This window comes from Bombina bombina, chromosome 6 (assembly GCF_027579735.1).
Source record: "Bombina bombina isolate aBomBom1 chromosome 6, aBomBom1.pri, whole genome shotgun sequence".
In the NCBI taxonomy this organism is placed as follows: domain Eukaryota; kingdom Metazoa; phylum Chordata; class Amphibia; order Anura; family Bombinatoridae; genus Bombina; species Bombina bombina.
In genome coordinates this window covers 458,898,747-458,925,190 of record NC_069504.1, presented here as the reverse complement: position 1 = coordinate 458,925,190, position 26,444 = coordinate 458,898,747, and the positions used below count along the sequence as shown (strand labels likewise).

Here is a 26,444-nt window from a genome sequence, read left to right as displayed (position 1 = left end):
TGATCTTGAAACCAGGAAAAGACCCCGGTCTCCCTGAATCATATCGCCCCATCTCCCTCCTCAATTCGGATTACAAGATACTTATGAAGATCTTGGCAGATAGATTAAAAGTAATCCTGACAGACATTATTCATCCGGACCAAACCGGATTTATGTATCATAGAACCTCAGTGACGAACGTACGGAGAGTGCTACACACTATCGCGCATTTCGCATCGACCCCAGAACCCACTGAGGTGAGAGGGAACTCGGAGGCCTTCCTGCTATCCTTGGATGCAGAGAAGGCCTTCGATAGAGTAGAGTGGAGTCATCTCATCGATACCCTGCGGCGCTTTGGCTTTGCGGGCTCATTTCTTACTTATGTCAGAAATATCTATACATCCCCTTGGGTCCACATTATGGCTAACGGCTTATTCTCCCCACGCATCTCACTGCAAAGGGGTACACTCCAAGGATGCCCATTATCCCCCCTCCTCTTTAACATGGCCTTAGAGCCATTAGCCATCAAGTTACGCTCGGCATATCCGGGCATTCTAATAGGTCAGGAGAGACTACACCTCGCACTATATGCGGATGATATGCTTCTATTCGTAGAGAATCCCGCCAAACATATCCCGAACGTCCTGGCGATAATTGAAGCCTTTGGATCTTTTTCAGGCTACAAGGTGAACAACACCAAATCGGAAATTTTGTGGTTACAAAAGGACAAGGTTCAACTGTTCCCCTACCCATTCCAGGAGGCCAAACCTACCTTAACCTACTTGGGTATTCAGTTATCCCCCAGTGGTCAAGCTCTGTATTGCAACAATATCAGCCGAGCATGTCGTGATGCCGCGGTCACGATGGACGGCTGGAGAAATCTGGAAACTGACAAGAGAAAGACGACGGCACTACCAATGCTGTGTCTCACTGGTTTTCAAATTTCTTCTCTGAATATGAGAAATACCAATAGTAATTAGGGAGACCGGGTGCTGTACATAGGGAAAGACTAACTCACAAATATCAATTGCCGTAGGCAATTGCAAGAATGTACTTGTGTAGCACTCACCAGCAATTGATCTATTTAGGTCCAATGCTACCTTAGGTAAAGAAGCCCAAAGAGGGGCGATTAAAACTTAACTTTTATTTTGTTAGTTAAAATCTTTACAACACATTAAAATCCACAAACAGTGTGAGGTGAGGGAATGTTGTTCCAAAAAGGAGTAGACCATTAGTACATTTTTGGTAATACCAAGGGAAAATACCCTCACTATTGTGGGGTGCTACAATATACCTCGGGTGTCACCCTTTTATATGTAGGGTCCTGAGTTATATCTCAGGTGTAGCTGATCCCCCAATAGTTGTGTGTAGTCCACAGTGTGGGGAGTGTGATTATTAATTCAGATTTGTGTTTTATTTTTATTTTGGAAACCAAACTGTAACGGTCCCCTACAGTTCTTTGCCACTCCTTTGTTGAAGGATAGGATAGAATTACCACCAGACTGGCTGTGCTAGGGGGTCTATCAGCTGCTTCGTGCTGGGTTAGGTGGATAGGCTTATATTATGGAGATTATAACTGGGGGGCGACGATATAGCACGTTTGTGTAGAGAAAAATTGTTTAACCCACTTATCTACGAGGGTTAGGAGGTATTCTCCTGTTTATATGTGGGATCAGGTTGGTCGTGCTACAGTATTGATCTGATATTACAGATATTCTTTACTGGTGTATAGATAGCCCTGTGGGTTAATTAGAATTATTTATAGTTATCAACACATGTTATTATAATTCCATATAGAGAGCTAAATATACATATAAGTTCAGTACGCTATTAATTTATTGATACTGAATATCTGTTATAGTGTGCGGTGCTTCTACTCGTATTGTAATACTTTGTATCTGGAGAGCCTGTATGGCGAAAATGTGCAGAGCTTAGCTGTCAAAGGACAGTAGTAGTATTCAGAAAAAATTGGTTGCCTTATTAGATACTGATCTCCTGTAGGTCAGAATAGCTGGTTTCTATACCTGTGATATCAAAAACTGCCCCTGCTTGATTATATATATATAGGTTTTCTTAGTATTGCGGATACACCTATAAATTCCTTATCATAAAGTAGGACTTAACAGTATACTTCATCAGTCATTACTGTCTATATTAACCCCCCGTTTTTTTCAGGTTTTGCTCCCCAGTATAATATGCAAATATAGGAGTATGAGATTTGTTTAGCCGGAGGTTTTCTGTAGTTAGCGTTAATGTAGTGGCTAAGCAGTTATAATAACCTAGATGGTAAAATTCGAGTTACCGTTTGGCCTTCCCAGCTTATAGTATAAACACAAAAATCAATCCCTTACCATTCAGGGTTGTGGTACCCTCTAACCATAATAGATTAATTTCGTTTTGTCTATTTTTGCGGTAGTGATTAGTAAAGTACTAATACTAACTATTGACAGCTTGTCTGGCTAGAGGATCTCGAATCCACACACTGGTTCACACATGTACCATTTTAAATTATTTTTCTAATTAAACATTCATACACCGAGTCACACTGTTTGAAAAGTTAAAAAGGAGAAAAGTTCTCCAACTGCCCTGACATGTTTCGCCACGAAGGCTTTGTCAAAGGTGGGGCGCCCGCCGAACTTGGGGCTTTTTATTGGCTGGCCGGTGGGAGGTGCTCCCACGTCGGCTGTTGTGATTGGTTCCCAGTTTCTCCTATCGTATCAGTAGGAGAGGGGGGTGTGTGGGGAAACGTCATTTCTGTAGCGCTTATTGTGTGCCTATCTCTGATTCTCAGTGCCCGATCATGGTATTTGGGCACCTAATAGGGATTATATACCTAAATGAGGTGGGACACTGCAGGGGATATTAAATAATACACTCGCTGGATTACTGTGGCTAACATCATCCAGATAGGCTTGTCTCCCTTTTTTTAGGGTATATATTAATGATTTGGTCGCAACCAAAATTGAAAACAATAACAAAAAGACTGGACAAAGTAAACACATTCCCTGATTTGCTGTGAGATCTCGGGTAACACATAAAGAGGCTGAGGGAACTTTGTGCAGGACCAATTATATGAGTGAGATTGGAATGTTGATGTGGTTGTAAGTGGTGATGTCGAGTGCAGGGAGAAGGGAGGTGAACAGCAACAAAAAGTGTCAAAAACTGGTGCCAAACGTGAGACTTTTAGTCTAGTGTCCCATTGTTGAACATACTGGTATTCTAGATCCCAGAATATAAATGTGATATAATTAGTGTGTTCATAATGTGTGAGTGGAAGCCCGGTACCAAATTGTCCTGGGCTGTCTAGATAATTGTATAGAGAATAGTGACAACACTATGTAGGTGTGAGCTTCACAAGCCTATGGTGACTTAGATTATTTGTGTCATAGGTGTGCTTGCATCATTGAGTGTGCTAGTGAGTTGTAAAGTGCAACATTTACTTTACTTTAGACAGTGAGGGGTAAATGGATATTTATCAGGTTTGTTATTGATTATAATAGATAATCAAAGTGAGTGGGACCTGTTCATTTCTGGTTCCAATTATGTATTACTATGAAATTCAATGGTCCAATTTCTATTAAGTTTCAGGTGATTGGTGCGCCATTTTACTCAGGCCTTGTAAGAATTGACGTAAAGTTATATTGATTCTATTATGTATCATTCTTGATTTTTAACCTTTTTGGAAAAAGTGAATTCAGGTAATATTATGTGTCATTCTCACATCCCAAGGTGTCCCATATGGATGTGTTTAGGTGTGTATCCTTAGGATGGTTTCTGAATTGGTTTATTTTTACAGAAAACATTAATAGTTGTTTTGTTCATTTAATCCCTTAGGATACACACTGTCTAGCAGATATATCCACCTGCACTCTGCTCTTAGCAGGGCTTGTTCTATGTTGCCCCCTCTGATGCCTAAGGATATTTTTTCTATTCCTTGGCACTTTAGCTCTCTTGGATTGGAGAGATGACGTTTAAAGAAATGGTGGGCCACTGAAGTTATGGTTTTCCCATCTTCAAGGTCCTTAGCGGCATTTTTAATGTTCCTTACATGCTCCTGTAGTCTGACTTTGAGCTGGCGGCTGGTCATGCCAATATAGATCTTGGAGCAGCTGCAAGATAGTGCATATATTATATTGTCTGTTGTGCAGCTGATGTAATTCTTGATTTTATGTGTGTGGCCAAACCTATCTGGAGAAATCTGCCAGTCTCTCTTTCGGGGCGCATAAGTCTTGTTAAGATGGTGATTCTGCCACGGCTACTGTACCCATTGCTGATGTTACCTTTTCTTATTAGCAGGAAAGACATGGCGGAGTATAATCGGGCCCTCTCGAAATTCTTATGGAAGGGGGGTAGACCGAGAATAGCTCTTGTGAAGTTATATTCACACCCTTCGGAAGGGGGGCTAGGCCTACCCAACCTAAGGTTGTATAACTGGGCAACACTTGGCCGCCTTATGATCGACTGGCAGCTGCAAACAACCCACTTCTACTCTCCAGAACTGGAGAGACAGGCCCTGGGTGGTCTTGATTTATCGGTCCTACCCTTCACCCCCCCCAGTGTCCCACTCGCACAGCTTACGGACAGCTTCCTCTATGGGGACACAATGAGGGCCTGGCGACTAGCCCTCAAACAGGTCGGCCGCTGCTGTGTGGCGTCTAGAATGATTCCATTGCGAAACAACACTAACTTTCCCCCAGGAACAGACTCCTCTCCCTTTACCATGTGGGCCTCCAGAGGACTGAGCTCTGTTGGAGATGCTGTAGACCTGTCTAGGAAGTGCATTAAAGCTTTCGCCGATCTTCAAACTCAATTTGGGCTACCAAGAACCCACTTTTACGCATACCTACAAATGAGACACTTTATAGACCATCTGATAAGAGGGGACCCACAATTCTGGGAGCCTCATGCATTTGTCGGAACTGTGTCCTCATTTAAATTAGGCAACTTTTCCATTTCGGAAATGTACAGAATGCTCTTAAGCTCCATTGACTCTAAAAACATAACTTTGTTGGCTGATAAATGGAGTGGGAGTGTGGAAAGGGCAGACCTCACGGAATTAATCCAGCAGAGCGTGATGTGCGCTCGGAGAGCGACTTTATCCATGTCCCTGAGGGAATCTCAGTTTAGATTACTAAATAGGGATTATATTATCCTTCAAAGATTGACCAAGTGGAGACCCGGAGTAGTGAATGAATGTAGCAAGTGCAAATTGGCTAACCCAGACTTTCTTCACTTCTTTTACACATGCCCAAAGATCAGACAGTTCTGGGGCAAGGTTGCCTTTTGGATTACGAGCGCCATTAAGCTTGGAGTTCAACTAGAAATAGAACAAATTTGCTTCTTGGAATGGCGCGATCTCTGTTTCAGAGATACTCTCTTATTGACTACCATTATTTTAATTGCTAGGAAGACCATCTTGAGTGTCTGGGCAGAGAGTACTAGCCCCACCTTCAATGCATTCAAACACCGATTACACAAACAATTGCTCATTGAACAGCTAGACACTAAACTAGATACTACTAGGAGACTTAAACAGTTTATACTTAAATGGCGACGATACATCGAATCATTGAGCTTGGACTCCCAGAGACTAATTTTAAACCCCTTTGCACATACTGAATATATGCTGACAGCATCCCTAAGAGGCGAGTGGGGATTCTTGTACCAACCACGCGATAATGGGGTGGGAGAGAGGGAAAACATGACCATATAAACGCTCATAGGTGACTCTACCTATCCACTACAGCCTTCACCCTCTTCCCCTTTTCTCTTCCCTTTTTTTTTTTTTTTTTTTTTTTTTTTCTTTTCTTTTCATAGAGCAGGTACTATGACTATTACAAGTCTTGCCAAGAACCCAACAGATAACTTGCCATACGAAGGTGTCACAGTTAATTAATAGATGTATAGAAGTTCAGTTAAATTAATAATGTTCCCCAAATAGGGGAGGATGAAAAGAGGACAAGTAAAAGTTGGATTATGATATAGTTCAAACTGTTGTTTTTTTGTTTATTGAAGGCATGCATGTATCAGATGAACATTCCCTCTGTCAACTCCAGACCTGCGAGTCTGCATTGTATAAGTTTACATGTACTTGTATCCTTTTTCTTGTTCTCAATAAAAATAGTATTTTAAAAAAAAAAATAAAAAAAAATAAACTAACTACCAATTAAATAAAACTAAACTACACTTAGAAAAATTAAAAAAGTATCTAATTACAGAAAATAACAAGCACTAAATTACAAAAAATAACAAACGAAAATGATCCAAAATAAAAAGGAATTACACCTAATCTAAAAGCCCTATAAAAATAAAAAAGCCCACCCAAAATAAAAAAAAAAACCATAGCCTACAATAAACTACTAATAGCCTTTAAAAGCCCTAAGTTAAACAGCTCTTTTACCTTAAAAAAAATACAAAGACCCCCCAACAGTAAATCCCACCACCCAACCAACCCCCCAAAATAAAAAACCTGACTCTAACAAAACCCTAAGCTACCCATTGCCCTGAAAAGGGCATTTGTATGAGCCATGCCCTTAAAAGGGCATTTAGCTTGTTTAGGAATAGCCCAAACCCTAATCTAAAAAACAAAACCCACCCAAAAAAATCACTAACCCCCGACGATCCACTTACAGTTTTTGAAGTCCCGCTTGAACGATCTTCATCCAGGTGGCGAGAAGTCTTCATCCAGATGGCCTCTTCTATCTTCATCCAGGCAGCGAAGTCCTCATCCAGGCAGCCTCTTCTATCTTCATCCAGACTGCATCTTCTATCTTGATCCCGGCGGAGTGGGTCCATCCTAAAGACATCCGGCGTGGAGCATCCTCTTCATACGGTCGACGCCGTACACTAAATCTTCAATTCAAGGAGCCGTTTCAAAATGGCGTACCTTGCATTCCTATTGGCTGAAAAATTTGAATCAGCCAATATGAATTAGAGCTGCTAGAATCCTATTGGCTGTTCAAATCAGTCAATAGGATTTAAACAGCTCTCATTCTATTGGATGATTCAAATTTTTCAGCCAATAGGAATGCAAAGGATGCCATATTGAAACGGCTTCCTTACATTGAAGATTTAGTGTACGGCGGTGACCGTATGAAGAGGATGCTCCGTGCCGGTTGTCTTCAGGATGGACCTGCTCCGCGCCACCGGGATCAAGATAGAAGATGCTGTCTGGATGAATATAGAATAGGCCGCCTGGATGAGGACTTTGCCGCCTGGATGAAGACTTCTCGCCGCCTGGATGAAGATCGTTCAAGTGGGAAATCAAAAACTGTAAGTGAATCTTTTGGGGTTAGTGTTAGGTTTTATTTTAAAGGGTTTTTTGGGTGTTGTTTTTTTTTTTAGATTAGGGTTTGGGCTATTCCTAAACAAGCTAAATGCCCTTTTAAGGGAAATGCCCTTTTCAGGGCAATGGGTAGATTAGGTTTACTTTAATTTATCTTGTAAGATGTATCGAGTCCACGGATTCATCCATACTTGTGGGATATTCTCCTTCCTTACAGGAAGTGGCAAAGAGAGCACCCACAGCAGAGCTGTCCATATAGCTCCTCCCTTAGCTCCACCCCCCAGTCATTCTCTTTGCCTACTCTTAAGTACTAGGAAGGGTAAAGTGAGTGTGGTGACAAAAATGTTAATTTTTATTTTCTCAAGCAAAAGTTTGTTATTTTAAATGGTACCGGTGTGTACTATTCACTCTCTAGCAGAAAACGGATAAAGATTTCTGCAAGGAGTATGATAATCTTAGCACTTTGTAACTAAGATCCACTGCTGTTCTCATAAGGGCTGAAGAGTACAGGAAAACTTCAGTTGGGGGAACGGTTTGCATTCTAAGCTGCATTGAGGTATGTTCAGTCAATTTTTTTCTAGACAGACTGTGATAATTCTAGAGAAAGCTGGCAATATCCCCATGAGGGAAGGGTAAGCTATATTCAGACACTTAGTAGGAATCCCAGCTTGCATAAAGGGCTCATTGGTTACTGGTGACACTGATAGGAAAAAACGTTTTTTTTTATTGCAAATATAATGTTTTTTGAGGGACATTAAGGGGTCATTGTGGCTTGTTTAAGGGTTATTAACCCACATCGCTAGTTTAGAAACACTCTGGTGTGTTTCTTTTAGGCCCCATAACATCAAGTGAGGTGGGAGTGGCCTATTTTCGCACCTCAGTTGCGCAGTTTATTTTACTCAGAGACATCCAGCTGCTTCTCCAGAGGGTCCTGCTGTGTTTGAGGGCTTAAAAGAAGTTTTTCCCCCACAAATCTTTCCTAAAGGGCAGGTAGGCGGCACAGCAGAGCTGTGGCAAGGTGCTGAACTTTTTTTTTACCGTTTTTTTACGTTTTGTCAATCCGGTTTTTACATTAAGGGGTTAATCATTTATTTGTCTAGCGGTGCAAAATTACTAAGGTTTTATGATGCTACTGTAAACATTTTATAAAGTTTACTGCTTTTTTACACTGTTTTGCAGAGTTTGTGCATCTTTTTTTCTCTTAAAGGCACAGTACCGTTTTTTTCTAAGTATTATTTGCTTTGATTAAAGTGTTTTCCAAGCTTGCTTGTTTCATTACTAGCCTGTTTAACATGTCTGACATCAAGGAAAATCCTTGTTCAATAAAGAGCATATTTTAGCACTTAAAAATATAGCAATAGATGATTCTCAGACAGAAGGAAATGAGGGTTTGCCATCTAGCTTTCCCCAAGTGTCCCAACCAGTAACGCCCGCACAAGTGACGCCAAGTACCTCTAGTGCGTCAAATTATTTTACTTTACAAAACATGGCCACAGTTATGAATACAACCCTCACAGAGGTTTTATCTAAACTGCCTGGTTTACAAGGAAAGCGTGACAGCTCTGGGTTAAGAACAAATGCTGAGCCGTCTGACGCTTTAGTAGCCGTATCCGATATACCCTCACAATGTTCTGAAGTAGGGGTAAGGGATTTGTTATCTGAGGGAGAAATTTCTGATTCAGGAAAGACGCTCCCTCAGATAGATTCTGATATGACGACCTTTAAATTTAAGCTTGAACACCTCCGCTTATTGCTCAGGGAGGTATTAGTGACTCTAGATGATTGTGACCCTATAGTGGTCCCAGAGAAATTGTGTAAAATGGACAAATACTTAAAGGTTCCTGTTTACACTGATGTTTTTCCAGTCCCTAAGAGGATTGTGAATATTGTTACTAAGGAGTGGGATAGACCAGGTATTCCGTTCGCTCCCCCTCCTGTTTTTAAGAAAATGTTTCCCATATCTGACACCAATGCGGGACTTGTGGCAGACGGTTCCTAAGGTGGAGGGAGCTATTTCTACTCTTGCTAAGCGTACAATTATACCTATCAAAGACAGTTGTGCTTTCAAAGATCCTATGGATTAAAAATTAGAGGGTCTCCTGAAGAAAATTTTTGTTCATCAAGGTTTTCTTCTCCAACCTATTGCGTGCATTGTTCCTGTAACTACTGCAGCTGCTTTCTAGTTCGAGGCTCTAGAAGAGGTTCTTTAGATGGAGACTCCATTAGAGGATATTATGGATAGAATTAAGGCCCTTTAAGTTGGCTAATTCTTTCATTACAGATGCCGCTTTCCAACTGGCTAAATTATCGGCAAAGAATTTTGCCATTTTAGCACGCAGGGCGTTATGGCTTAAGTCCTGGTCTGCTGATGTGTCATCAAAATCTAAACTGTTGAACATCCCTTTCAAAGGAAAGACCCTATTCGGGCGTGAACTGAAAGAGATTATTTCAGACATTACTGGAGGGAAAGGCCATGCCCTCCCTCAGGATAAAACAAATAAAATGAGGACCAAACAAAATTTTTTTCGTTCCTTTCGTTACTTCAAGGGTGGTCCCGCTTCAGCTTCCCCTGCTGCAAAGCAAGAGGGGAATTTTGCCCAATCCAAGTCAGTCTGGAGACCTAACCAGGCTTGCAAAAGGGTAAACAGGCCAAGAAGTCTGCAGCTGCCTCTAAGACAGCATGAAGGGGTAGCCCCCGATCCGGGACCGGATCTAGTAGGGGGCAGACTCTCTCTCTTCGCTCAGTCTTGGGCAAGAGATGTTCACGATTTCTGGGCTTTAGAAATTGTGTCCCAGGGATATTTTCTGGATTTCAAAGACTCCCCCCCCCCCCCCCAAGGGGGAGATTTCACATTTCTCAATTGTCTGCAAACCAGACAAAGAGAGAGGTGTTCTTACGCTGTGTAGAAGACCTACATAGCATGGGAGTGATCTGCCCAGTTCCGAAAGCGGAACAAGGGCTAGAGTTTTACTCAAACCTGTTTGTGGTTCCCAAAAAAGAGGGAACTTTCAGACCAATCTTGGATCTCAAAATTCTAAACAAATTCCTCAGAGTACCATCATTCAAGATGGAGACTATTCGGACTATTCTACCGTTGATCCAGAAGGGTCAATATATGACTACCATGGACTTAAAGGATGCGTATCTACACATCCCTATTCACAGAGATCATCATCAATTCCTCAGATTCGCCTTTCTGGACAGGCATTACCAGTTTGTGGCCCTTCCCTTCGGGTTGGCCACGGCTCCCAGAATTTTCACAAAGGTGCTAGGGTCCCTTTTGGCGGTTCTAAGGCCGCGGGGCATAGCAGTGGCACCTTATCTAGACGACATCTTAATTCAGGCGTCGACTTTCCAGCTAGCCAAGTCTCACACGGACATCGTGTTGGCTTTTCTGAGATCTCAAGGGTGGAAGGTGAACATAAAAAGAGTTCTCTCTTCCCTCTCACAAGAGTTTCCTTCCTAGGGACTCTGATAGACTCGGTAGAAATGAAAATATTTCTGACGGAGGTCAGAAAATCAAAACTCTTAACCACTTGCCGAGCTCTTCATTCCATTCCTCGGCCATCAGTGGCTCAGTGTATGGAGGTAATCGGACTCATGGTAGCGGCAATGGACATAGTTCCTTTTGCCCGCCTACACCTCAGACCACTGCAACTATACATGCTCAAACAGTGGAATGGGGATTATGCAGATTTATCTCCTCAACTACATCTGGACCAGGAGACCAGAGATTCTCTTCTCTGGTGGTTGTCTCAGGGCCACCTGTCTCAGGGAATGTGTTTCTGCAGGCCAGAGTGGCTCATAGTAACGACAGATGCCAGCCTGCTAAGCTGGGGTTCAGTCTGGAACTCCCTGAAAGCACAGGGCTTATGGTCTCGGGAGGAAACTCTCCTCCTGATAAACATTCTACAACTGAGAGCGATATTCAATGCGCTTCAGGTGTGGCCTCAGCTAGCTGCGGCCAAATTCATCAGATTGTAGCTTATATCAATCATCAAGGAGGAACACGGAGTTCTCTAGCGATGATGGAGGTAACCAAAATAATCCGATGGGCGGAGGATCACTCTTGCCATCTCTCAGCAATCCATATCCCAGGGGTAGAGAACTGGGAGGTGGATTTCCTAAGTCGTCAGACTTTTCATCCGGGGGAGTGGGAGCTCCATCCGGAGGTATTTGCCCAGCTGACTCAGCTATGGGGCACAGCCGAATTGGATCTGATGGCATCCCGTCAGAACGCCAAGCTTCCGTGTTACGGGTCCAGGTCCCGGGATCCCTAGGCGTTACTGATAGATGCTCTAGCAGTGCCCTGGTCCTTCAATCTGGCCTATGTATTTCCACCGTTTCCTCTCCTCCCACGTCTGCTTGCCAGAATCAAGCAGGAGAGAGCTTCGGTGATTCTGATAGCGCCTGCGTGGCCATGCAGGACGTGGTATGCAGACCTAGTGGACATGTCATCTGTTCCACCGTGGACTCTGCCAATGAGGCAGGACCTTCTAATCCAAGGTCCATTCCAGCATCCAAATCTAATTTCTCTGCGTCTGACTGCTTGGAGATTGAACGCTTGATTATATCAAAGCGTGGTTTCTCTGAGTCGGCCATTGATACCCTGATTCAAGCTAGAAAGTGTCACGCTCAGCTGCTGGGAAGCTCTGTAGTCCTCTCTGTGTGCTTGATTGACAGGTGTCTAAGCCACCCCTTCCTGATGATGTCACAACCAGGCTTTTTATTCTGGCTTCCTGTTTCTCCAGTGTCCGTTTGTTTGTTAACTTTGAGGCTTCTGTTAGGATTTCGCTGAGGAATCTCTCTAACTGCTGCTTTTCTGGTGCCAATCTCTTCAAGGACTTACTATGCTGGATTAACCTTCAACCTCCTGAATACCTGTCTCCAAACAATGCAAGTACTGTTTGTTTTGTGAAACTTTCAAACTTCCTGTTTACCTGCTGCAAACCCTGCATATTCAGACTACTCTGTGTAGTGCAAACTATTCAAATACTGTTATTTCTGTGAATCCTTCAATCTGCATGTTTACCTGTTTCCAAACTCTGCAAATACTATTATTCAGTGTAAACCTTCAAACTGCTGGATATCCTGTTGCCAATCTCCACAAGTACTGATTATCTGTGTTAACCTTCAAACTACCAGCTTACCTGTTGCTATCACTGCAAGTTCTGACAACACAGTGTTAACCTTCAAACTACCTGATTACATGTTATTAATTCTGCAAGTTCTGACTACACAGTGTTTACCCTCAAACTGCCTGATTACCTGTTGCATACTCTGCAAAGACTGTCTACACAGTGTTAACTCTCAAACTGCCTGATTACCTGTTGCATACTCTGCAAAGACTGTCTACTCAGTGTTAACCCTCAAACTGCCTGATTACCTGTTGCATATTCTGCAAAGACTGTCTACACAGTGTTAACCTTCAGACTGCCTGATAACAAATGACCTACTCCTGCATTATTAACTGTTTCCTGTTTTACCCTTCTTCTGTCTGAGTATAAGTGACTATCCCTGCTCTCCTGATTCTGTGGAAGGCATTTCCTGAAACCAGTTCCTTATTCAGAAGTCTATCTGGCTGATATCATGAATTACTTTGGCACAGGCTAACCCTGCTCCATATCGTGAGTACTTTGTTTTTTGGAGGTTGTCGTGGGGTCACGTCCTGGATTAAACTCAGAGTGTAAGGGTGTTGTTTAAGTTCGCCCTTGCATTTGGGTCTACTTCTGGATATTTCCTAACCTGACAGTAAGCCTGTCACCAGGAAAATCTATCATAAGATTTGGCGCAAATATCTTTATTGGTTTGAATCCAAGGGTTACTCATGGAGTAAGATTAGGATTCCTAGAATATTGTCCTTTCTCCAAGAAGGATTGGAGAAGGGATTATCAGCTAGTTCCTTAAAAGGACAGATATCTGCTTTGTCTATTCTTTTACACAAACATCTGGCAGATATCCAAGCGTTTAGTCAGGTCGTAGTCAGGATCAAGCCTGTATTTAAACCCGTTGCTCCGCCATGGAGTCTAAACTTAGTTCTTAAAGTTCTTCAAGGGGTTCTGTTTGAACCTATTCATTCCATAGATAATAAGCTTCTATCTTGGAAAGTTTTGTTTTTAATAGCTATCTCTTTGGCTCGAAGAGTTTCTGAGCTATCTGCTTTACAGTGTGACTCACCTTACCTTGTTTTCCATGCAGATAAGGTGTTTTTGCGTACCAAACCTGGATTCCTTCCTAAGGTTGTTTCTAATAGGAATATCAATCAGGAAATTGTTGTTCCTTCACTATGTCCTAATCCTTCATCAAAGAAGGAACGTCTGTTGCACAATCTTGAAGTGGTTCGTGCTTCAAAGTTCTACTTACAAGCAACTAAAGATTTCCGTCAAACTTCTTCATTGTTTGTTGTTTATTCTGGTAAGCTGAGAGGTCAAAAGGCTACGGCTACCTCTCTTTCTTTTTGGCTGAAAAGCATCATCCGTTTGGCTTATGAGACTGCTGGCCAGCAGCCTCCTGAAATAATTACTGCTCATTCTACTAGAGCAGTGGCTTCCACATGGGCTTTTAAAAATGAGGCTTCTGTTGAACAGATTTGTAAGGCGGCGACTTGGTCTTCGCTTCATACTTTTTCCAAATTTTCCAAATTCGATACTTTTGCTTCTTCGAGGCTATTTTTGGGAGAAAGGTTCTACAAGCAGTGGTGCCTTCCGTTTTAGGTACCTGTCTTGTCCCTCCCTTCATCCGTATCCTAAAGCTTTGGTATTAGTATCCCACAAGTATGGATGAATCCGTGGACTCGATACATCTTACAAGAGAAAACATAATTTATGCTTACCTGATAAATTTATTTCTCTTGTGATGTATCGAGTCCACGGCCCGCCCTGTTTTTTAAGACAGGTAGTATATTTTTATTTAAAAAACTTCAGTCACCTCTGCACCCTATAGTTTCTCCTTTTTCTTCCTAGCCTTCGGTCGAATGACTGGGGGGTGGAGCTAAGGGAGGAGCTATATAGACAGCTCTGCTGTGGGTGCTCTCTTTGCCACTTCCTGTAGGGGAGGAGAATATCCCACAAGTAAGGATGAATCCGTGGACTCGATACATCACAAGAGAAATAAATTTATCAGGTAAGCATAAATTATGTTGTTTTTTTGTGGGTTTGGGGGGTGGAGGTTTGTATACTGTTAGGGGGTGTTTGTTTTGTTTTGTTTTGTAGCAAAAGAGCTGTTAACTTTATGGCAATGCCCTACAAAAGGCCCTTTTAAGGTCCCCCAAAGGGCCCCTTTAAGGCCCCTTCGTAGTTTATTATAGATTAGGGTTTTTTTTGGGGCGGGGGGTGGTTTTTTTTTTTTTTTTTTTAAAGGGTATTAGAATAGGAATAATTTTTATTGTTTTGTATAATTTCGTTTGTTATTTTTTGTAATTTTAGTGTTTTTTTTTGTTTTTTTTTAATGGTAGGTTTTAGTGTAAGGCAGCTTAGGTTTTATTTCACAGGTAAGTTTGTATTTATTTTAACTAGGTAGTTAGAAAATATTTAATAACTATTTACTAACTAGTCTACCTAGTAAAAATAAATACAAACGTACCTTTGAAATAAAAATAAAACCTAAGCTAGCTACAATGTAACTATTAGTTATATTGTAGCTAGCTTAGGTTTTATTTCACAGGTAAGTTAGTTTTTCGTTTTAAATAGGAATTATTTAGTTAATAATTGTAACTTTAGTTTAGCTCTATTTTAATTATGTTAAAGTTGGGGGGGTTAGGGTTACGTTAGGGTTAATTTAGGTTGTTGCGATGTGGGGGGCTGGCGGTTTAGGGGTTAATAGGTTTATTTAGTGGTAGTGATGTGGGAGACCAGATGTTTAGGGGTTAATACCTTTATTTAGTGGCTGCGATGTCGGGGAGTGGCGGAATAGGAGTTAATAACTTTAATATAGTTGGGGCGATGTTGGGGTGCGGGGGATTAAGGGTTAATAACTTTAATATAGTAGCAGCGATATCGGGAGTGGCAGATTAGGGGTTAATAACTTTATTTAGGTGACGGCGATATCGGCAGATTAGGGGTTAATAACTTTATTTAGGTGACGGCGATATCGGCAGATTAGGGGTTAATAACAGTAGGTAGGTGGCAGCGATGTCAGGGGCAGCAGATTAGGGGTGTTTAGACTCGGGTTTATGTCAGTGTGTTAGGTTTAAACTTTACTTTTATTTTCCCCATAGAGATCAATGGGGCTGGGTTACGGAGCTTTTCATTCTGCGCTTAAAACCACCATATCGCACGCACAAGACAGCTGTTTGTAAACTTGTAATGGCTGCGCTATTGGGGGTTTAATAACGCAACTTTTGTTGCGTTCGTTAATTTCCCTATAGCGTGCATAACTCGTAATCTAGCTGTAAGTTAATTGAGATTTTTCTTTGTCAGAGACATGACCAGACTTTTAGACCTTTTTGACTATAGAAAACTTTTGTAACCACAATAATGCATAATCTTAATTGAGAAAATTGTGTAACATATACGTGTAAAAAAATGAAATATTCATGAGCTCTTGCTGAAGATCTACACTAGACTTTAAACACTTTTATGGTGACTGTATGAGGCAGTTCACTGGCTATATTGTCCTGACCTTTTTGAAAAAAAAAATAATAATAATTTAGTGGACTGCATAAAGGGCACAAAATTTAGAAAATGCAAAAACTATGCATGCATTAATAAAATAGCAAAATTCCTGCATTAAAGGGACACTAAACCCACATTTCTTTCATGTAATTAGCAAGAGTCCATGAGCTAGTGACGTATGGGATATACATTCCTACCAGGAGGGGCAAAGTTTCCCAAACCTCAAAATGCCTATAAATACACCCCTCACCACACCCACAAATCAGTTTTTTTCATTATAAGATTTAAACTTTATTTTGGGTGTGGATTATTTTCAGCGGAATTGGCTGTCTTTATTTTATCCCTCCCTCTCTAGTGACTCTTGCGTGGAAGATCCACATCTTGGGTATTCATTATCCCATACGTCACTTGCTCATGGACTCTTGCTAATTACATGAAAGAAAACATAATTTATGTAAGAACTTACCTGATAAATTCATTTCTTTCATATTAGCAAGAGTCCATGAGGCCCGCCCTTTTTTTGGGGTGGTTATGATTTTTGTATAAAGCACAATTATTCCAATTCCTTATTTTATATGCTTTCGCACTTTTTTTATCACCCCACTTCTTGGCTATTCGTTAAACTGAATTGTGGGTGTGGTGAGGGGTGTATTTATAGGCATTTTGAGGTTTGGGAAACTTTGCCCCTCCTGGTAGGAATGTATATCCCATACGTCACTAGCTCATGGACTCTTGCTAATATGAAAGAAATGAATTTATCAGGTAAGTTCTTACATAAATTATGTTTTTTTTCTTTCATGATTTAGATAGAGCATGACATTTTAAGCAACTTTATAATTTACTCCTACTATCAATTTTTCTTCATGCTCTTGCTATTTTTATTTATAAAGCAGGAATGTGATGCATTGGAGTTGACCCATTTTTGGTTGAGAACCTGGGTTATGCTTGCTTATTGGTGAGTAAATGTAAGCCTCCAAAAAGCAAGTGCTATCCATGGTACTGAACCTAAAATGGGATGGCTGTTTAAAATAAAGAAAGCAAGAGAACAAAGAAAAATGGATAATAGGAGTAAATTAGAAAATTGATTAAAATGTCATGCTCTATCGGAATCATGAAAGAAAAAATTTGGGTTCAGTGTTTTTTTAAACTCACAGTACCGACTTTAATACATTAAGAAATTTGTGAATTCTTTCCATATCACTTTAAGCTGGAAGTTTTATGTTCTACACAGTATATTAATGCTGTTTAATCAGTTCCTTGAGGTAACCAGTTATGGATAGTTAGCTATTACTTTTATATTAAGTGTTTTATATATAAAAGCTCAGCGGATAATAGTGACACATGAGAGCTTTAAAAGAGTAGGATAACAAACAATTTTCATATCATCTGAATCTGCTCTGAAGACCTTAATCCAGACAGAATTTTAATTGAATTGGATAGAGAATGTATTTTAGGCACTTCTATTATCAAATTTACGTACTGTTTTCTAGGTACCCTTTGTTGACAAGCATATGTACATATCCACAGCAGCAGCAATGCACTACTGGAAGCTAGCTGATGATTGTTTTTTCTTGTCATTGGCGCACCAGGTGTGTTCTGCTAGGTACCATTTGTGCATTGCTGCTCTGGAGCTGCAGGGGTTAAACACACCGTTCTGTGTATACAATAGTACAATAATAAAATGCTCTAACATATTAAAGGATTTTCTTTTGTACTTTTATATCCCTTTAATGTATCAAGACTCATGCAGACAGCTGATTTAGTAAGTGAAATAATCAGGTTCTGTCACTTTCTCAAATCATTGTTTCAAACATTGTTAAATCCTAAATCCTAGCCCGCATATGAAATCTAGACAGCTTGCTTCCTTTTTTACACCTTACACTGTTGCTATCGGCTTTTGCATAATAAATTGATATTGAACTTGCAATAATTTGGTTAAAAATATTATTTAACTTTTTCCTTTGTTTTTTTATTTTTTTTATTTTATATGTTGTCTGGTACAGAATGTTTCTGAATTTCCAGCTTTTGATAAACCATTTACTTTTTGTTACAGACTGATAATTGTTCCATGCAACTGGATTTACTTTTATATTATAAATATGTTAATTTCTAAAGATTTATACCTCTTATTCTAATTTTTATTTTGTTTTGTTTTGTTAGGTTGGAGTAATTGACTTTTCTTTCTATCTTAAGGATATACAACCAAATGATAATGACAAACAGTATGTATTCCAATGCATATTTTTAATTTTCTATGTCTGTAATTAAGCAGATGAATTGGGAGGCTTTTGTTATGTTTTATTTATTTTGTTTTAAAGGGACACTGAACCCAATTTTTTTCTTTCATGATTCAGATAGAGAATGACATTTTAAGTAACTTTCTAATTTACTCCTATTATCAATTTTTCTTCGTTCTCTTGCTATCTTTATTTAAAAAGTAGGAATATGATGCATAGGAGCTGGCCCATTTTTGGTTGAGAACCTGGGTTATGCTTGCTTATTGGTGGGTATATGTAAGCCTCCAATAAGCAAGCGCTATCTGTGGTGCTAAACCTAAAATGGGCTGGCTGCTAAGATTTTCATTCCTGCTTTTAAAATAAAGATAGCAAGAGAACGAAGACAATTTGATAATAGGAGTCCATTAGAAAGTTGCTTAAAATTTCATGCTCTATCTGTACCATGAAAGAAAAAAATTGGCTTCAGAGTCCCTTTAAGGAATCCAAACTTCATTATAGCAATCATTGGTCCTTTTTCTAAAACCAATGACAAAAACATCTGTGACTAATGTATGGTATAATTACACTTTCAGATGTTTGTGTACAGCAACTTAAAGCAGACCTACCCACTGTCCAGATTTGAAAGGAATGTTCCCTAATTATGATGTCTGTCCCATAGACCACTCAAGCATGCCAACTGACCGCCCAGATATGCCTGTGATCCCGCCCCCTCCTGACATAACTCTGCCCACAAAATAGCAACACACCCTCTCATCCTCCTGAGTCCCTGATACCTAGCCACAATTGTTTGGGGCTATGTTAAAGTTCAAAACACAAATTGAACCATTATTAACTATGGGCCTAACATAGAAACACACAATCAAACATAAAAACACGCTCTCACGTACATCAGACTTTTATAGTATCATTAATTCAGATATTCAACTGAGTTATTCTTGAATAAGCATCTTCACCATTTAAAAATATATTAGGATTAGACAGAAACTATGGTCTGTAGCTATTCTGTCATGATAAATAAATAAATAGATCCCCATGATCCCCATGATTCTTCGTATAATCAGTTTGGGATCATGTTGCCCAAAGCAGGGCTCCCTAGAACATAATGTGTCAGCTGAGATTCAAAATTAAAAAAAGCCATTTTGCACTAGCAATATCTTTTTTATCTTACATAACATTATGTAATAACCTTTATATGTAATGTCACAGTAGACTAGTGTAAAATGTTTTTGGGCAAGTACTATAAAAAAAGAGATATAGGTATAGAGAAATAGAGTTTGTGATTTCCTTTATTAATGTGGGAGAAATGTTCCTTTTCTTCTTAAATACATTAGTGTGTTTATTTATTACAGTATAAAGGAACACATAGCAATATGCATTACATAAGTGGATTGTTTTTTAAAATGCAACACCATATTAATAAAATGTACTCTGATCTTTAGAAAAGAGCACAGTAACCCTAATATAAAATAAGTAAATGTGAAATAGTACAAGTAAATGTTGAAAAGAAAAGTAAAAAGATTAAGCTGTCATTATTCAAGTAGAACATGCAATTTAAACCATTACCTTGGTTTCCTTTATTGAAAAGTAGACTCAGGAGCAGCAATGCACATCTGGTGAGTCAGTGACACAATATGTGCAGCCACCAATCACCAGCTAGTCCCGACACTAAGACTACCTGTGTACTGAGAACAAAGCAGATTTGCTAATAGTAGTACATTGGAAAGATGTTTAAAAAAACATTTTCTATCTGAATTATGAAAGTTTTTAATTTTTACTTTTATATTTGAAATCAAATTTTTTGTTATGTCTGCACAAAATGTAAATATCAGGTCATGGAACTGGTTAGATTTCTCTTGCAAGGTGTATCCAGTCCACGGCGTCATCCTTTACTTGTGGGATATTCTCATTCCCTACAGGAAGTGGCAAAGAGAGCACACAGCAGAGCTGTCCATATAGCTCCCCCTCTAGCTCCACCCCCCAGTCATTCTCTTTGCCGGCTCTAAGCACTAGGGTCTCTCTACGGGAGGGTAAAGTGAATGTGGTATTAGATTTTGTAGGCCTCACAACTCCGGAGTGGGTGGGGCCTAATTTCGCCTCAGATGCGCAGTTAGAATTGAAAGACTGTTTCATGCTGCTTCACATGGAGGGTCCAGCTGCTGATTGAGGGCCTAGAAGAAGCTTTATTCCCCCAAAACTGATCCCTAAGGGCAGGTAGGGCCACAGCAGTAAGCTGTGGGAAGGTACTGTAGTTAATTAACCGGTTGTTGGCTTTAGGCTGCTCCGGTTTGGGCATTAAGGGGTTAATCGTTCTGAAACTTGCTGTGCAATCATATTAAAGCCTTAGGTACATACTGTGAAAATTTCAAAAGGATTGGTGCATTTTTCACTGTTTTGTAAAATTGTGTGCTCTTTTTATTTCTTAAAGGCACAGTAACGTTTTTTCAAATTGTGTTTTTTATTTGATTAAAGTGTTTTCCAAGCCTGCTTGTGTATGCTACTAGTCTGTTAAACATGTCTGACACTAAGGAAAATCCTTGTTCAATGTGTTTAGAAGCCATGGTGGAACCCCCTCTCAGAATGTGTCCCAATTGCACTAATATGTCTATACACTTTAAAGATCATATTGTTGCACTTAAAAGTGTGGCCCTAGATGATTCTCAGACTGAAGGTAATGAGGATAGTCCGCCTACCTCTCCCCATGTGTCACAACCAGTTACGCCCGCTCAAGCGATGCCTAGTACCTCTAGTGCGTCTGCCCCTATTACATTGCAACAACTAGCGACAGTCATGGATAATTCCCTTGCGGCCTTTCTATCCAAACTGCCAGTTTTTCCTGCAAAGCGCGATAGCTCTGTTTTAAGAACAGATTATGAGCAGTCTGAAGCTTTGGTAGCCTTATCTGATGTACCCTCACAACACTCCGAAGTGGGGGTGAGGGATTTGATGTCTGAGGGAGAAATTTCCGACTCAGGAAAGGTTTCTCATCAGGCAGAGTCAGATTCATAAGCATTTAAATTTAAACTGGAACACCTCCGCGTATTGCTCAGGGAGGTAATTAGCCACTCTGGATGATTGTGATCCTATGGTGGTCCCAGAGAAATTGTGTAAAATGGACAAGTACCTAGAGGTCCCTGTATACACTGATGCGTTTCCGATCCCTAAAAGGGTTGCGGATATTGTGACTAGGGAGTGGGATAGACCAGGTGTCCCTTTTGTTCCCCCCCCTATTTTTAAGAAAATGTTCCCCATAACTGACCCCAGGCGGGACTCGTGGCAGACGGTCCCTAAGGTAGAGGGGGCTGTTTCTTCACTTGCTAAGCGCACAACCATACCAATTGAAGACAGTTGTGCTTTTAAAGATCCTATGGATAAAAAATTAGAAGGTTTACTTAAGAAAATTTTTGTTCAACAAGGTTTCCTTCTCCAACCTATTGCCTGCATTATTCCTGTAACTACTGCAGCGGCTTTCTGGCTTGAGGCGCTAGAGGAGTCGCTCCAGACGGAGACCTCATATGACGAAATTATGGATAGAATTAAGGCTCTAAAGCTGGTTAATTCTTTTATCACAGATGCCGCCTTGCAATTAGCTAAGTTAGCGGCAAAAAATTCAGGTTTCAGGTTTCGCCATTATGGCACGCAGAGCGCTTTGGCTCAAGTCATGGTCGGCCGATGTGTCGTCAAAATCCAAATTATTAAATATCCCTTTCAAGGGAAAGACCCTTTTCGGGCCAGAATTGAAAGAGATTATTTCAGAAATCACAGGGGGGAAAGGGCCATGCTCTCCCTCAGGACAAGCCCTTTAAGGCTAGAAACAAAGCTAATTTTCGTTCCTTTCGTAACTTCAGGAGCGGTCCGGCTTCAGCCTCTACAGCTGCAAAGCAAGAGGGTAACGCTTCACAGCCCAAGGCAACCTGGAAGCCTTACCAGGGCTGGAACAAGGGTAAACAGGCCAAAAAGCCTGCAGCTGCTACCAAGACAGCATGAAGGGGTAGCCCCCGATCCGGGACTGGATCTAGTAGGGGGCAGACTCTCTCTCTTCGCTCAGGCCTGGGCAAGAAATGTTCACGATCCCTGGGCATTAGAGATTGTTACCCAGGGATATCTTCTAGAATTCAAGGACTCCCCTCCAAGGGGAAGGTTCCATATTTCTCGTCTGTCTACAGACCAGACAAAGAAAGAGGCGTTCTTACGCTGTGTAGAAGATCTACATACGATGGGAGTGATATACCCAGTTCCAATTGCAGAACAAGGTCTGGGTTTTTACTCAAACCTGTTTGTGGTTTCCAAAAAAGAAGGAACTTTCAGACCAATCCTGGATCTAAAAATTCTAAACAGATTCCTCAGAGTCCCATCATTCAAGATGGAGACCATTCGGACAATCTTACCTATGATCCAGGAAGGTCAATATATGACTACCGTGGATCTAAAGGATGCGTACCTGCATATCCCTATCCACAAAGATCATCATCAGTTCCTCAGGTTCGCTTTCCTAGACAAGCATTACCAGTTTGTGGCTCTTCCATTCGGTTTAGCCACTGCTCCCAGAATTTTCACAAAGGTGCTAGGGTCCCTTCTGGCAGTTCTAAGACCGCGGGGCATAGCAGTGGCGCCTTATTTGGACGACATCTTAATTCAGTCGCCGTCCTTTCACAGAGCCAAGGCTCACACAGAGATTGTATTGGCCTTTCTGAGGTCTCACGGGTGGAAGGTGAACGTCAAAAAGAGTTCTCTGTCCCCACTCACAAGGGTTCCCTTCCTAGGAACACTAATAGATTCAGTAGAAATGAAAATATTTCTGACGGAGGTCAGAAAGTTGAAACTTTTAACTACTTGCCGAGTTCTTCATTCCATTCCTCGGCCATTTGTAGCTCAGTGCATGGAGGCAATAGGATTAATGGTAGCGGCAATGGACGTAGTCCCTTTTGCTCGCATACACCTCAGACCACTGTAACTATGCATGCTCAAACAGTGGAATGGGGATTATGCAGATTTGTCTCCTCAAATTCAGTTGGACCAGGAGACCAGAGATTCTCTTCTCTGGTGGTTGTCTCAGGACCACCTGTCTCAGGGAATATGTTTCCGCAGGCCAGAGTGGGTCATTGTAACGACCGACGCCAGTCTGTTATACTGGGGTGCGGTCTGGGACTCCCTGAAAGCTCAGGGCTTATGGTCTCGGGAAGAAACGCTTCTCCCGATAAACATTCTGGAACTGAGGGCGATATTCAACGGTCTTCAGGGATGGCCTCAACTAGCTGCGGCCAAATTCATCAGATTTCAGTCGGACAACATCACGACTGTAGCTTACTTCAATCATCAGGAGGGAACAAAGAGTTCCCTAGCGATGACGGAAGTAACCAAAATAATCAGGTGGGCGGAGGATCACTCCTGCCATCTCTCAGCAATTCACATCCCAGGAGTAGACAACTGGGAGGCGGATTTTCTAAGTCGTCAGACTTTTCACCCGGGGGAGTGGGAACTCCACCCGGAGGTATTTGCCCAGCTGACTCAGCTATGGGGCACTCCAGAATTGGATCTGATGGCGTCCCGTCAGAATGCCAAACTTCCTCTCTACGGGTCCAGGTCCCGGGACCCCAAGGCGGTATTGATAGATGCTCTAGCAGCGCCTTGGTCCTTCAATCTGGCTTATGTTTTTCCACCGTTTCCTCTCCTCCCGCGTCTGGTCACCAGAATCAAGCAGGAGGAGGCTTCGGTGATTCTGATAGCACCTGCGTGGCCACGCAGGACTTGGTATGCAGACCTAGTGGACATGTCATCTGTCCCACCATGGACACTGCCAATGAGGCAGGATCTTCTAATACAGGGTCCGATCAAGCATCCAAATCTAGTTTCTCTACGTCTGACTGCTTGGAGATTGAACGCTTAATTCTATCAAAGCATGGGTTCTCTGAGTCAGTTATAGATACTCTGATTCAGGCTAGAAAGCCTGTCACCAGGAAAATCTTCCATAAGATATGGCGGAAATATCTTTGTTGGTGTGAATCCAAGGGTTACTCATAGAGTAAGATTAGGATTCCCAGGATATTGTCCTTTCTCCAAGAAGGATTGGAGAAAGGTTTGTCAGCTAGTTCCTTAAAAGGACAAATATCCGCTCTGTCTATCCTTTTACACAAGCGTCTGGAAGAGGTACCAGACGTTCAAGCGTTTGCTCAGGCTTTAGTCAGAATCAAGCCTGTCTATTAACCTGTGGCTCCGCCATGGAGTCTAAATCTAGTTCTTTCAGTTCTTCAAGGGGTTCTGTTTGAACCTTTACATTCCATAGATATTAAGTTGTTATCTTGGAAAGTTTTGTTTTTAGTAGCTATCTCTTCTGCTCGAAGAGTTTCAAAATTATCTGCCTTACAGTGTGATTCACCTTACCTGGTGTTCCACGCAGATAAGGTAGTTTTGCGTACCAAGCCTGGTTTTCTTCCTAAAGTTGTTTCTAACAAGAATATTAACCAGGAAATAGTTGTTCCTTCTCTGTGTCCTAATTCTTCTTCGAAGAAGGAACGTCTGTTACACAATCTTGATGTAGTTCGTGCTTTAAAGTTCTATTTACAAGCAACTAAGGATTTCAGACAAACATCTTCCTTGTTTGTTATCTATTCTGGTAAGAGGAGAGGTCAGAAAGCGACTGCTACCTCTCTTTCCTTTTGGCTAAAAAGCATCATCCATTTGGCCTATGAGACTGCTGGCCAGCAGCCTCCTGAAAGAATTACTGCTTATTCTACCAGAGCAGTGGCTTCCACATGGGCTTTCAAAAATGAGGCTTCTGTTGAACAGATTTGTAAGGCAGCGACTTGGTCTTCACTGCATACTTTTGCCAAATTTTACAAATTCGATACTTTTGCTTCTTCAGAGGCTATTTTTGGGAGAAAGGTTTTGCAAGCAGTGGTGCCTTCTGTTTAAGGTACCTGTCTTGTTCCCTCCCTTCATCCGTGTCCTAAAGCTTTGGTATTGGTATCCCACAAGTAAAGGTAAAGGATGAAGCCGTGGACTGGATACACCTTGCAAGAGAAAACAGAATTTATGCTTACCTGATAAATTACTTTCTCTTGCGGTGTATCCAGTCCACGGCCCGCCCTGGCATTTAAGTCAGGTAAAAAAATTTTTGTTTAAACTACAGTCACCACTGCACCCTATGGTTTCTCCTTTTTCTTCCTAACCTTTGGTCGAATGACTGGGGGGTGGAGCTAGAAGGGGAGCTATATGGACAGCTCTGCTGTGTGCTCTCTTTGCCACTTCCTGTAGGGAATGAGAATATCCCACAAGTAAAGGATGAAGCCGTGGACTGGATACACCGCAAGAGAAAGTAATTTATCAGGTAAGCATAAATTCTGTTTTCAAGCTTTCTTCAATTGAATATGCTTCATTGATTAACAGTCACTATTACATGGTAGGCTTGGTTGTGAGTTTAGGATTTTTTGCCATGCCAATAGGCGGCCATTTTATGCACCATTATTTTACCATTGTTTTGCCTCACGTAGAGTTTTGCATTTAGGCTGCAATGTTCAGTTATTCGTTTACGACTAAGGAACTGTAGTGAATCTTAGCTTTGTCTTCTATGTGCCTTATGGTAATTTGATGCAAGGGATTTTTAGCTATGTCTTTTGTCACACATTTCACCCATTTAGCATCTTCAGAGGACCATGCCAGCCAGACTTCAACAGTTGTGATTGTGCCTTGATTGTTCACATTATGGCTGTGAACTAACATGGATCATTTTAACAGTTTCAGTTCCGATTTTTTATTGTTTAAAAAGATAGATAATCCCTTTATTACCCATTCCCCAGTTTTGCATAACCAACACTTTTATATTAATATACTCTGTGATTACCTTGTATTTAAGCCTCAGCAGACTGCCCCCTTATCTCAGTCCTTTGACAGACTTGCATTTTAGCCAATCAGTGCTGACTCTTAAATAACTCCATGGGAGTGAGCACAATGTTGTCTATATGTCACACATTAACTAGCTCTGTCTAACTGTGAAAAACTGTCAAAATGCACTGAGATAGGAGGCAGTTTTTAACAGTTTAGAAATCGGTTTGAGTCTTCCTAGGTTAGCTTGCAGCAAAGAATACCAAAAGAAGAATGCAAATTTGATGATAAAATTAGATTGGAAAGTTGTTTAAAATTGCATTGGGTGTTCATGCCCCAGCGTCCTCTGATAGTCACAAAAAAGATACACAACTTCCATATTCATGTTACAAACAGTATTAATAATAAAAGGCTTTCACTGTGTTTTTTTTTTTAACTATATATATATATATATATATATATATATATACACACAGTATCTCACAGTATCTTTTCATGTGACAACACTGAAT

At 41.0% G+C, this 26,444-nt stretch overlaps 1 protein-coding gene across 1 annotated transcript in view; it reads left to right on the top strand.

Moving 5' to 3' along the window:
- Nucleotides 1-26,444, top strand: part of RUFY1 (RUN and FYVE domain containing 1) — a gene marked incomplete in the record, with an annotated part of 403,552 nt that overhangs the window by 139,850 nt on the left and 237,258 nt on the right. Inside the window, 1 exon segment of the mRNA XM_053717225.1 lies at nt 18,038-18,099. Coding sequence (XP_053573200.1) covers nt 18,038-18,099 — 62 coding nt within the window.